Source organism: Drosophila arizonae, chromosome X, assembly GCF_054131065.1.
Source record: "Drosophila arizonae isolate 15081-1271.41 chromosome X, UAZ_ARI_1.0, whole genome shotgun sequence".
In the NCBI taxonomy this organism is placed as follows: domain Eukaryota; kingdom Metazoa; phylum Arthropoda; class Insecta; order Diptera; family Drosophilidae; genus Drosophila; species Drosophila arizonae.
The window spans coordinates 17,948,756-17,962,107 of NC_142927.1; the positions used below are offsets into that span (position 1 = coordinate 17,948,756).

A 13,352-nucleotide genomic window follows, 5' to 3' on the forward strand; every position below is an offset into this window, starting at 1 on the left:
TCAGTAATTGTCATTGGACTGTTTTAGAGCACACAACAGAGAGCAAAATACTCGATAGAAATTTCAGTTTTCATTTAATTTTCTTGACCAAACACCGTCAACTGCCTTTTAAATTGTTTGTCATGTAGCTTGGCGCTGCAATGTGCATATATTCCTATATTATTATCATTATCGTCGTTCTGGTGATTATCGGAATAATTTTGCTGCACGCTCTCAAGGTCGAATAGGAATGTCGCAACCCGGTGTTATCAGGTAAGTACATACATTTGCATTACGCCCTCACGATAGTCTCGTTTTATTGGCATATGCAGTTTATTGCGTGAGCTGAATATTTGCTGAATTGCAGTGTTGGTAAACGACGCATGGGAGTGCAACTACAATTGCCCAGTGCAGCAGTGCTATGTTGCATAGCGGCAGTGCTGGGCAACGATTTACAGCCGCATTTATTGTGGCCACCGACTAGTGTTGAGAAACGACTTATTTGACTTTGCTTGAGATTCTCTTGTAAAAGTGTTGGCACAACAATTGTGGACTAGAAGCAGTATTAGAAAGCGACTTAATGACTGTGAACGGAATTCACTTGCAAAAGTGTTGGAAAGGTGCCATAATGATTGCCTAGCAGCACTGTTAGGCAACACTATTAAACTGCAACTGTTGTGACCATGAAGTAGTGCTAGATAAAGACTTGTAGCGTTGTTATGAATTATAGAGTGCAATTCATTAATAGCATAGATTGATACGGTCTGATGCCAGTGTTGGTGAATAACATATAGATATAGATATTTCATCAGTTTTGGGCAACGATTTTCAGCTGTTAATATTATTATTTTTAGACTTGAATATCAAATTGTATATGATCTTTGATATGGTCTGATGTCAGTGTTGTTAAGCAGCAATGAGCTGGTATAGATATGAGCGGACAGCAGTGCTGGGCAACGACTTCAGCTGTTACCTTTGTTAATATCAAATTGTGGCTATACCAAAGAGAGGAAATCGAAAGCCTTTCATGAATTATAATAGACTGTACCTGCGAACAGTGTTAGACAGCGCCTGTCTGCTGACATAAATAATGCCTAGTATTAGGCTTTAGGCCTTAGATAAAATGCCAATCGTATCTTGTCGAAGAATCTCACTCTTTCTCCATGTATTCTCTATCTCTATCTGAATTCTCCTTGACTGAGCCACCTTAACTTCTATCAGTTTTCCATGGCTCTTCATTTATATATCCATTATATACTCAAAGATATTGTCGCATTCGACTGGCCCCAGCTTCGATGCGAGCCAGGGCCTGCCATGCAGTTCATTAAACAATTATAATTAGATGGCAACAGGAGCGGCAGCAGCTGCTACGGCTGGCTGGGCTTGCCGGTGGCGTATGAGTAATAATATTAATAAGCCGTCTTATTTGGCCGCCGCACGTAGACAATGTAAAACAACACGGCGTATGCGTAATTTTCTTGTCGTTATTATTTTACGGGCCAGCGAGCGAACAGAGCTGTCGAGAAATTATTAGTCGAATTGTTTTGTTTAATGAAAGCATTTATTTATGATGGCACGTCCGTGCCTTCTTAGACTTCGTTTTATAATGAATTTACAGAATGTATATTATATTCTTATAGCTAGAGCCGCATAGCTGTGCTGCCGGTTACGCCAGCAGCAGAGCGGCTTCATTCATATACATATATGCTTAGGTATAAGTGTTTATATATTAGCTTAATGGTCTGGCGAGAGTCGCAGACGGAGAGGGGGTAATGTGTCCACTTGTTTACGAAACAGTCGCGCATGCAAAATATGCCGACTCAGCGGAGTTAGTGCACTGGTGAGGCCAATGCACTTGAGAGTGATCATATTACTTCTTATTTATGTATGTTTAATTGTAACAATGTATTTGTGACATTCTTTGTGTATGTAAATATATATGTCTTGAATACAGTGAACATTTAATAAAGTGGACATACTACATCTCCCTCCTTTTGAAAAATAACGTAATTTTAATGGAGTTATTTTCTTAGTTATATTACTTATCCAAATATATTTTTTTTGTGTTTTGTTTCAAGCAGGTTGATCATTCCTGTTCTTGATTTTTTTTTTTTTTTTTTTACTAGTTTAATTATTTATATTTTTATTTTTGTTCCCCTTTTTTTTTTGCAATTAATTGATTATGAATTAAACATTTTTAATCTATCTTTATGTACTACTTGTTTTTTATTTTTATTATTTGAAATTGTTATATTATCGTTTTTTCCTATGCTTTCTACTTTGTATGGTCCTGTATATTTGAAATCTAACTTATGACCTGTTTCGTTATTTAGTAGAACTCTATCGCCTATTTTTAATTCAAAATCTAAACTATTGCTATCGTAATAAATTTTTTGTTTTTTCTTATTTGTTTCTAGCATTAGCCTAGCTCTCTTATATGCCTGTTCTAGTCTGAATTTTGATTCCTTAGCATAGTCTTCTACATTATATAGTGGCTTAATTCTATCTATGCTATTAAAATCTTTTGGCAAGTTTGACGTTTTGCCGAACACGAGCTCATATGGACAATAGTCATGTGCCATAGAGGGTGTTGTGTTAAAACAATATACGAAGTATCTTAACCATACGTCCCAATCTGTCTTATCGACTGATATATAAGATCGTATGAATTCGTTAAGTGTTCTGTGGCTTCGTTCCACGGTACCTACTGTCTGGTGATGGTGTGCGGTTGAAGTCATGTTTTTAATTTTAAGATTTTTACATAAGTCTTCAATTATTGAATTTTTATATTCTGTACCCATGTCCGTAATGAACGTCTTCATTGGACCGTATACCAGAATAAAATTTTCAAATATAGCTTTTGCTACCGTTTTCGCACTTTTGTCTTTAATTGGGATTGCTACAAGGTATTTTGTTAGATCGCAGATTAAAGTTACTGCATATTCGTTTCTGTATTCTGATTTGGGTAAAGGACCGATCGTGTCTACAATTACCCTGTCGAAAGCTCTCTGTGGAGTTTCGGTAATAGTTAATGGAGTCTTTGTGTGTTTAGTCGTTTTAGACTTTTGACACTTCTCACATTTTTTTATATAATTCGATATATCTTTTGTCATTTTATTCCAGTGATAATGCCTTTTTATTTTGGCTATCGTTCTGGCTATTCCAGTATGACCTCCTTGTATTGGGTCGTCATGGAACGTAAACAGTATTGCTTCTTTTTCTTTATTATTATCGTTTGATAATAGGGTCACCGGCTTGAGTAGCGCTACTCTTAAAGATTTTAAATATTTATTGCCCATTAATTTAAAAGATTCTATTGAGATAATCTCAAAGATCTTTTCGCTCGGTGCCACTTTGAGTTTGCTAATATTAAGTATACCGGCTTCTGATTCAAGCCTTTGAAAGAACTGACCTAAGTCAAAAGTTTCATTGGTGTACATATTGCTAACATCAATTCTTGCGATAACACTCTTTCCTTGTTTTAATAAACATAAAGAATTTGTTATTCGCAAGGTCACTACTTTTCGTACTTCGTCATTTACAATGACTTCGTATACGTTGGGCTTAGAAGCATTTGGAGTCTGCTTTTGCAAGACCTCCTTTTCTTTTTCTTTTCCTGCGCAGGAATTTAACTGTTTACTTTGATTTCTGGTAGTGACTTTCAGAATTTTATTATTTGTCTGTATATTTTTCAAATCTGTTATTGTTATTCTAGATAGCGCATCGGCTACGTAGTTGTCTTTTCCCTTTAGAAATTCTACCGTAAAATTATATTCCTCTAGTTCAAGTCTTATTCTGGTGAGTTTGGAGCTCGGATTTATCATTGAAAATAGATATGTGAGTGGCCTGTGATCTGTTTTGACAGTGAAGTGTCTACCATAAATGTATGGCCTGAAGTACGTTATTGCCCAATGTATGGCTGTTAGTTCCTGTTCTGTTGTGCTTTTATTACTTTCTCCTTTAGTAAAAGATCTTGATGCGTATGCTACCGGGAGTTGAAGTCCATCTTTGTTTTGTGTCAGGACTGCTCCACAAGCTTGCTTACTAGCATCCGTTATAATGCAAAATTCTTTGCTGAAGTCTGGGTATTGGAGGAGTGTTGGATTCATTAATGCCGATTTTAGATGTTCGAAGGCGTTTTGGCAATCCGCCGTCCATTCGAATTTGACATCCTTTTTGCATAGCTTTGTTATGTGACGAGAATAGTCGGCGAAGTTTTTAATGAATCGTCTGTAGTAATTACAAAAAGCTATAAATCGTCTAGCGCTGTCCGCATCATGTGGGACTGGGTAATTTTGAATGACGTCGTATTTTTTGTCGTCGGGTAAGATTCCTTTATCTGTGCATTTATGTCCTAAGAAAGTGACTTCATGCATGAAAAATGAACATTTTTCTGGATGTAACTTTAGGTTGTACTGCCTACATTTCTCAAAAACATCAGTTAAGTTTTTGAGCATATGTTTTTCGGAGCAACCAATGACTATTAAGTCATCCATATAAAGGAATGCTTGAGAGGGTTCAAGTCCAGAGAATGCTACAGTCATCATTCTCTGAAACGAATTTGGCGCTATTTTTAAACCGAATGGTAACCGCGTGAAGCGATATGAACCGTTGGTTGTTGAAAATGAAGTAATATCTCTTGATCTTTCTTCGAGTTCTATTTGGTGAAAACCTGACATTAAATCTAGGCATGAAAAGAATTTCGCTCTACCTAGTTGATCTAAAATATCATCAATTCTAGGGAGTGGAAATTTATCGGACAACAATTTTTTATTTATTTGGCGATAGTCAATTACTAATCGCCATTTTTTTTCTTCAGTGCCCGGAAGGGCCTTTTTGGGAACTAATAAAAGTGGGCTATTATAGGGAGATACGGACGGTTCGACTATTTTGTCGTCAATTAGTTTTTTGACTTGTTTCTGAATTTCTTCTTTTTGGCTGTGAGGATTTCTATAATTTTTTATATATATCGGTTCATCATCTTTCAATCTCAGTTTTTGCTTATAGAAATTATTTGTGGTCATTGGTTCGGTTTCTAAACCAAACACATCACTATATTGTACGCACAGTGACGTTAGCTGTTTATGGAATAATGGCGGAAAATTTTTTGATAGCTGGCTTAGTACAATTTTTTCTCTTTTTTCTGGAGTTGTTGTAACTACTTCGTAGTTTGAAAGTGGTTCATGTTTTAAACTATTTATGCTAATTAATTGGTCTTCGTTAGTTGTATTTAGTATTCTTAAGAATGCGTTTTGAGAATTTACTATGGTATTTGCTATGTAAACACCATGCTGAATTTCTTGATTTGGAATAAGTATACTTTCTTCTTCTGAGTTTATTTTAATGTTTCTGATTACTTGAGATCTTGCTGGCAGAATTAAGGAGTTGTTGCCAGAACTGTATGTTATTTGAACATAAATGGGATATTTTAAATTGTTTGGTCTAATTATTAGCCAGTCTTCAGTTTGATTGAAATCCAATACGCAGTTATATTTCTTTATGAAATCTATTCCTAGTATTCCATCACATGGAATAGCGAAGTTTGTATTCACGATGTGAAAATCGTGTGGAATTATATATTTTGAAGTTTGTATTTCTATAGACGTAAATCCTTTGGATTTAGTAACTTCCTTACTTATTCCTTGTATGTTAATTATATTGTTTGTTTGGATGTTTTGATAAACATCCGAATTTTCTTTTAATATTGAGATGTCTGCGCCGGTGTCGACTAAAAAGACTAATTCATTTCCTGTACTAGCGTTTGTGAATTTTACATATATATTTTTGCTGAGATTGATAGTGTGAATTTCCGATATCTTTACTGCTGATTTTCTAAAGGGTTTTGTGAGTTTCCCGATGTGTTTTGGGCCACCCTAACATTGTTGTTATTATTGTTGTTATTGTATCGGTTATAACCGCTGTTCTGCTGATTATTTCCTCTACTGTTTCCTCTATTACTTCTATTATTATAATTTCCTCTATTGTTTCCTCTATAGTTATTTTGATTGGTGTTTTGGTAGCTGTAGCGATCATTATTATTATTATAATAACCGCGGCCATTGCCTCTACCACGACCTCTGTTATTGAAATTACCTCGACCCCTTTGGGTGTAGAACACCGTGTTGGGATTTCCGGTCATTTCTGTACTACACTGTACATATTTGGCTATGGCATCGTTCATTGTTTTGAAGTTGCCAGCCTCAAGGATTGTTTTTAATTTACTCTGTTCGCAATTTTTAATCATTGCGTCAATGGCTTCCTTGGTACTGAATTTATCAGCATGTTCTGCTGGTAAACCTTCATCAATATACGAAGCCTCAAGAAGCCTTCGTAAATTGTCTATTTCGGTCGTGAATTTTTCGGCCGTTTTTCCTTTTTGTATAGTTTTAGATAGTTTGGCCTTTACTACGTCGGATGTTTCACCAACTATAGTATCTTGAAGTTTCTTTATTATAGCCTTTATAGTTGTTTCGTCTTGGACTTTATATAGTGTTGAGCCAACAATTTTTGATTTTATTACTTCAACAGCTATATCTTCAAATGTGCCTTTTGTAAGATCTACTAACTTCAAAGCTCTTATGAATCTTTGAAGATGTATTCTTTGTCCGTTGAATTCCGGAATGGCATTTGAAATGTCCTTTATATAGGCTCTTTGTTCGTTTATATTTGCCATTATGTTTATTTTTCTATCTACTATACTTGTATTAGAATCTATGTCTGAATATTCTTCTATTTCATTATCGGGTTCCGATAATGTAAATAGGGCTGGTATTGTTAGATCGTTTAGATCTTTTTCTTTTATCTGAGTTTCGGACTCAGAATCGGAATTTTCGTCAGCTGATTCTATGTTAGTGAATATAGCTAGAGGTGTGTTTAATACGGTTGGTATGAATATATCTAACTTATATTTTTCTTTTACGTTTATAAGGTTCGAACGTAGTTTGATCAATAGTTTTGAAATCTTTGTCCAATTTGATTTGTCTATTATTTCTCTATTGTCATTTACTAACGTTCGTGCGTCGTTGAATGAATCAACGAGAATTTTCGCATGCTTATATAATGTTTCTTTTTGTATTGTCCTATTCTGTGTTACACATTTATAAGACTTGCTAAATTTTTCTTTTATTTCGCGTATATGGAGGCTGAGTTGTTCCCAATTCATTCTTAGGATTTAAAAGCTTTTTAGCGATGCAATCGCACCATAACTTTATTGGATTGTCCTAGAATGGGGTTATATTCAGTTACAATTTTAGCCTGTAAATAAGGAATTGTTGTCGCTAAGACAAGACCTTGCTCGATTTGGGTCAGACCATATAATGGACATGTAACACCACCGAACATTTCCATATATTCTCCTGAGAATTCATATACGCTTATAAATTTTTTGTGCTTTTGAAACACATTTAATGATCTCACTAGGTATTCTGGCTCTCTGCTGAGGACTTGCTGACATAGGTCTCTAATACGTGCGTTTGACATTTTAGTTGTTTCCTATATATTAGACAAATATTTGTGTTTTGAGTGTGTTTTTATTATTAGACATATATAAAAGTTTTCTCTCTTTTTTTTTTATTTAAATTTATTCCTGTTTAGACCGTCTGTGCATTTATTTAGATCTTGTCTAGATCATTAGCTTGGCTTAAGGCCCTCTTTGTAATGCATTTGTTATGCAGCAAATATGCTTTATAAATTACATATGCACTCATAATAATGACGATTATAAACAGCAATATATTTGTTATTTTAGAGTCCATATTATTTGACTCAATTTTGTTTATTACGTTAGCAGTGGAATCCACTACCTTTGTGTCTACGAGTCCCATTTTGGGTGCTACTCCTAATTCGACTAATTTTTCTGATATCTCTTCAAATTTACTTATGCTATTACTTCGCATAGAAGTATGAAACGATAATATAATAATTCTCGATAAATTTCTTATATATTTATTATATATATATATATATTTTTTTAATTCATAATCAACTTAAATTTTTTTATAATATAAAATAAATTTTTTTTTTCACTTCGTCATATTTTCATTCTAATATAGTTTCCCTATTCGATCAGCGCAGTGATCTCCTGTCTAATGTTTCGTATGGCTGTCAGGCCACACTCTATTACGAGCAACGCAATTATCGCTCAGTATTACAAACATATCTTTACATTTCATGACTTAATTTAATTCTTAGTTTAACAATTTTTCTTTTAAATTTAAATTTATTTTTATATATATATAGAAATATGTTGCGCGCTCTATGTAGCGCTGCCGGCCCTATAGTACTTGGTCTGTTGGGGCGCCGGTGCTGGTTCCGCACAGGCTGTTGGGGCGCCGGTGCTGGTCCTTCTCACTCCTTTTGCATGCGCGACTGTTGGGGCGCCGGTGCTGGTTCCGCACAGGCTGTTGGGGCGCCGGTGCTGGTCCTTCTCATGCATGTATATACGCAGTGAGGGCTCTCTAGTGGTCCAGCGCAGTCAGCAGGGCATGTCTCTTCCGGTTTTGTTTTTAGTTGCTTTTTTTGTGGTACATCTTGAAATTTAATTTCATTAATAACTTTTATTTTCTTGGTTTTATTTTCGTTTGTAGAGGTTGAGCTTTTATGTTTTTGCTGAATCGACTCGATATTGTCGATTTCAGCTTGTATGTTATTGCCTCTTTCCCAACTTATTTTCGTGTTGGTGGCAAATAACAGCTTTAGGAGTTCGGCTTTTTTATTCTTAAGCCTTCTTTTAACTCCACTGCGCCTATTTTTAGGCATAGCTCAGAGCCTCTACTCACTCAGTTGATGCGGCTGTTGGCATTCTTGGCCTTCTCGCTGTAGTCCTCCTCGCTGGATGTGCGCGGCTACTTGTCGTCCTTGTCGACGTTGCTGCTGTACTTCTGGGCCTGCTGCTGCTGTTGTTGCTGATCCGGTTAGTCCTTAAATGGTCCTGTCACGGTCGCCATGTCGAGAAATTATTAGTCGAATTGTTTTGTTTAATGAAAGCATTTATTTATGATGGCACGTCCGTGCCTTCTTAGACTTCGTTTTATAATGAATTTACAGAATGTATATTATATTCTTATAGCTAGAGCCGCATAGCTGTGCTGCCGGTTACGCCAGCAGCAGAGCGGCTTCATTCATATACATATATGCTTAGGTATAAGTGTTTATATATTAGCTTAATGGTCTGGCGAGAGTCGCAGACGGAGAGGGGGTAATGTGTCCACTTGTTTACGAAACAGTCGCGCATGCAAAATATGCCGACTCAGCGGAGTTAGTGCACTGGTGAGGCCAATGCACTTGAGAGTGATCATATTACTTCTTATTTATGTATGTTTAATTGTAACAATGTATTTGTGACATTCTTTGTGTATGTAAATATATATGTCTTGAATACAGTGAACATTTAATAAAGTGGACATACTACAGAGCGCCAAGCTCCTGCTCCGAGTCCTGTTGTTGCTTGCTGTTGGAGTTGCCCTTGGTCTTATCAGCTGGCAGCTGAAGGCGTGCTCTGCCGGCAAACAGGAGTAGGGGGTGCAGGAGGAGGAGCGGCAACCCACTCGCGCAACTCGAGCAACTCGACAGCCGGCGAAACTTTTTGGGCGTCGACGTTGGCTGCGTCTTGGATTTATGCGCTTGAATTTCACACCTTATTGCGTTGTTGCTGCTGGCGGCCTTAAAACAATTAGCGACGGTATTTCATTTTATTTATTTATAGTCGACTTTCTTTTCATCAGCATCCGCCAGCCAGTGGCCCGCCAGTGGCCCGCCAGCGGCGCGAGCAACCCAAGCCGCATTCCAATTCATTCCAGCTCCGAGTGGAGTCTGGCCGCGGTTGTTGTCTTAATTGGTTGCGCTCGCTCAATGGTTTGTGTCTCGGCTGACAGTGCGTGTGAATGCATTTCGCATGGCTCGGGTTCACACACACACACTCTCTCTCTCTCTCTCTCTCTCTCTCTCTCTTACTCACTCGCGCTGTACCTCCCTCTCTCGGCGCTCAAGTTGCAATGGCCATTAGCTTGACTTGGCTTGGCTTGACTTGGCTTGGCTTGGCTTAAGCCCACCTGGCCGGGCGTAGCGCCTGTTGGCTGGTCTCTCGCTCGCCCATAAAACTAAAATAATAGCCGCATAACATTTTATCTACCGCAGTAATAAATATTCAGTTAATTATAGCGAGCAACAGCAGAGCGCGAGCACAATTGGGAAAGCCGGCGGGAGCCAAAGAGCGAGAAAGAGGGGAGTGTGAGAGTGAGAGGAGAAATATCATATCATAACATATGCTAAGCTAACGGGCGAGAAATGGGAAAAGCAACAACAGAGGGCGCAGGGGGAATCAGAATGTCATTCACTCTTATTGAGAAGGGTCGAGAAGAGAGGGCGTCAGATGGCGTAGAAGAGAAGAGAAAGTAGGAAAGTGAGAGGGAGAATAAGATAAATTAAATAAACTAGAAACAGAGAGAGAAGAACTGAATGACAGTGAGATTGAGATAAAGAGAGATGGAGAAAGAGATAGAGATGTATAGACAGGCACCAGAGGGTAAGAGAGAGAGAGAGAAAGAGAGAGAGCGAGAGAGAGAGACAGAGTAATCGAGTGAGGCAAAAAGAAATGTAGATATAGACAAAGAGGTAGAGAGGGGCAGAGAGAGTACGAGAGAGTGGGAGAAAGTAAAAGAGAGAGAGACAGACAGAAAGAGAACAAGACAAAGTGAGATGCTGAATGAGAGAAAGACAGAGTGAGCGAGAGACAGACAGGGAGACAGGGAGATGTAGTGAGGTAGATATAAAACTAGAGAGTATAAGGTAGAAAGCGAGGTAAAGAGATATGTGGAATAAGGTAGGAAGCAAGGTAGAGAAAACGAACGGCAGTCGAAAACAGTTAGCAAGGCCATCAGAAAATGAGAGGAGCGAATTAAATGAAGAGAAGAGGGGCAGTATCTACCAAAGAAACACCACTCTTCTGAAGATAGAGAGTATGAAAGACAACAAACTAAAAAAAAAAAGTAGCTAAAGAAAAGCAGAAAAAAACAAAAAGAGACAACGAGAGAGGAGTTCTTGGACAGTGAGAAACAAAGGGAATCCATAAAACAATATAGATTATCTCTTTGCTGTGCTACACTGAATGCGAAATAGAAATAAAGATTATTATCTTCAGCTCCAATTGGTGTAACTAAACTAGTCGCTAGCCCCTGCAGTCATTAGCTGAATAATGACTTATTTAGGTCGTTTTGCGGGTTCGGGAAATTACGAAAAATAATAGAGAGAATCACTAATTGAATGACATTCAAATGGCTGTCACATGGCTAAATTACGATTTAATCACAGTTCGGGCAGTCGAGCCGAACCGTTTGAATGGAAGAAGTATATATAAAAATATATAGAAAATATATATAAATACATATACGTATATATAATAATAATCGGACTGTGATCGGACGAGTGCGATAATTAATAATTGTCGCTCGCAAATTTTCACACTACAGCCGAATCTATCTCCCTCACACTCTCCCTCTCTCTTTCTCTTTTAGCATATTGACATGGAAGGCTGCCCAAACGCGAATTCAGCATTTAAGCGAATCACGTCGTGGCATGGTACTGCATTTCTCGACTGGAAACAAAGCTGTGGAGATGCGTCTAAGCCTAACCCACTATATAAGCCTATTCATGCTGCTGATCTGTGGCCAGGCGCTAGTGGTGAGTGTGAAGAGTGTATATACAAAAAATAATCCTAGCCTGCAGCAACTTAACTATCTCTCTCTCTCTTTCTCCCTCTCCCAGATCGCCCTACCACAGGGTCCGTGCGGTCCACCGCCCAGTGGATCGCCGCCTCGTGGACCGCCGCCGTCGGGTCCACCACCTGACGACCGCTGCCCACCACCAACGTCGACTACCGTCGCCTCGGGTTAAGCGGGAAACGCAAACTTTCGGATTGAAATCAACGCGGCAAAATCTTGTTTAACGTGCTTGTTTTATATACATGTACACACACTTACACACACATATATATACATGACATGTATGTGTATACCCATATTTGTACATATACATGCATGTATTATATTCTATTCTCAACAGTCGATCTGTTGAATATCTCACCTCAAATACACGTGCATAAATGTTGAAAGTCCTAAAAGCATACGAAAGCATTCCAATTGGGTTGGCTTACAGCGGAATTAGAATCTAATTGGATTGACCATGCAGCAAGCGTGATCTGCATAGCGCCATCTATGTGTCAATTGTAGTGAGCTTGAACTGCGCCTTCAGCCCATGAATATTGAATGTGCAAACGGTGCTATTTGATTGCCCCGCGGTGTAGTTAGACATCAATTTGATAGAATGTGAGGCAGAAATATTGTCAAGAGCAAATTTCAGCTGGAAATGAGAAGCTGAAACTTGTCATAAATATATAAAAAAATAATTGATTATCTATGATTGAGATTGAGAGCGAGAGAGAGAGAGAGAGAGAGGCAGCGAGTTTGAATAATCAGCAGCTGCCATTGGGTTTAAGTAAAGGGTTTTCACTGCGAGGCCAGCCCAATCCAGCTCAGAAGCTCTGAGACTTTTCATAAATATATGAAATAAGAATTGATCAATGGGTGAGCAGGAGTTGGAAATAGAGGGAAGAGCAAGAGAGAGGGAGAGAGAGAGAGAGGGAGAGAGAGAGCGAGAGAGAGAGAGAGAGAAGAGAGTTTGAATAGTCAGCAATTGCCATTAGGTTTAAGCCCACTCCAGTTCAACCCCCTGCACTCCTGCAGCTCCAGTTCCAGTTCCAGTTCCATTCCCGTCCAGCTGAGAGCTCATTTAATTTGCCGTTCAATTCCACATTCGTTTCGGGTGTTGAATTTTTAATCACGCACACGCCTGACCCCTGCTAAACTGGAGCAATGGAGTAGAGGAGTGAAGGGGTAAAGGAGTGAAGGGGTAAAGCGGCAAAGGAGCAAAGGAGTCTAGTGTATAGAGCGCTCTCAGCTCTTGGCTTCAATTGAATATGCAAGCCAAGCGAGACTGAGTCTGGCCACCAAAAACTATGCAGCACACACACAGACACACACATACACACACACACACACACACACACACACTGATACACACAGATGAAACAGGTCAACTCAATTTGGTCAGTCGAAAGTGGAGTTCGTTCCGCCCACAAAGCAATCCAGTGGAGCGCCCAACGCTTTAAGTTTAGCTCATTAAATAATATCCTTTGCTGGCTGCTGGGGCGGTTGGCGCTGATGGGGCTGTGGGGCTGTGGGGGCAGTGGGGGCAGTCGGGGACTTGGGCACGGCCATGGACACGGACACAGGACACGGACTGGACACGGACGTCGCTTATCAAAATGTTGCCTGTCGAACGGGTGGGCTTGTGTGTGGGGTGTGGGGAGGCTGGGAGGG

The 13,352-nt window shown here is 38.8% G+C and overlaps 1 protein-coding gene across 1 annotated transcript; it reads left to right on the top strand.

Moving 5' to 3' along the window:
- Nucleotides 1-12,094, top strand: LOC108618475 (uncharacterized). The gene is made up of 3 exons (XM_018014499.2): nucleotides 1-252; nucleotides 11,490-11,655; nucleotides 11,740-12,094. The coding sequence occupies exons 1-3, from the start codon at nucleotides 230-232 to the stop codon at nucleotides 11,866-11,868; spliced, it is 318 nt and encodes a 105-aa protein (XP_017869988.1). The 5' UTR covers nucleotides 1-229; the 3' UTR covers nucleotides 11,869-12,094.
- Nucleotides 12,095-13,352: the final 1,258 nt, after the last annotated feature.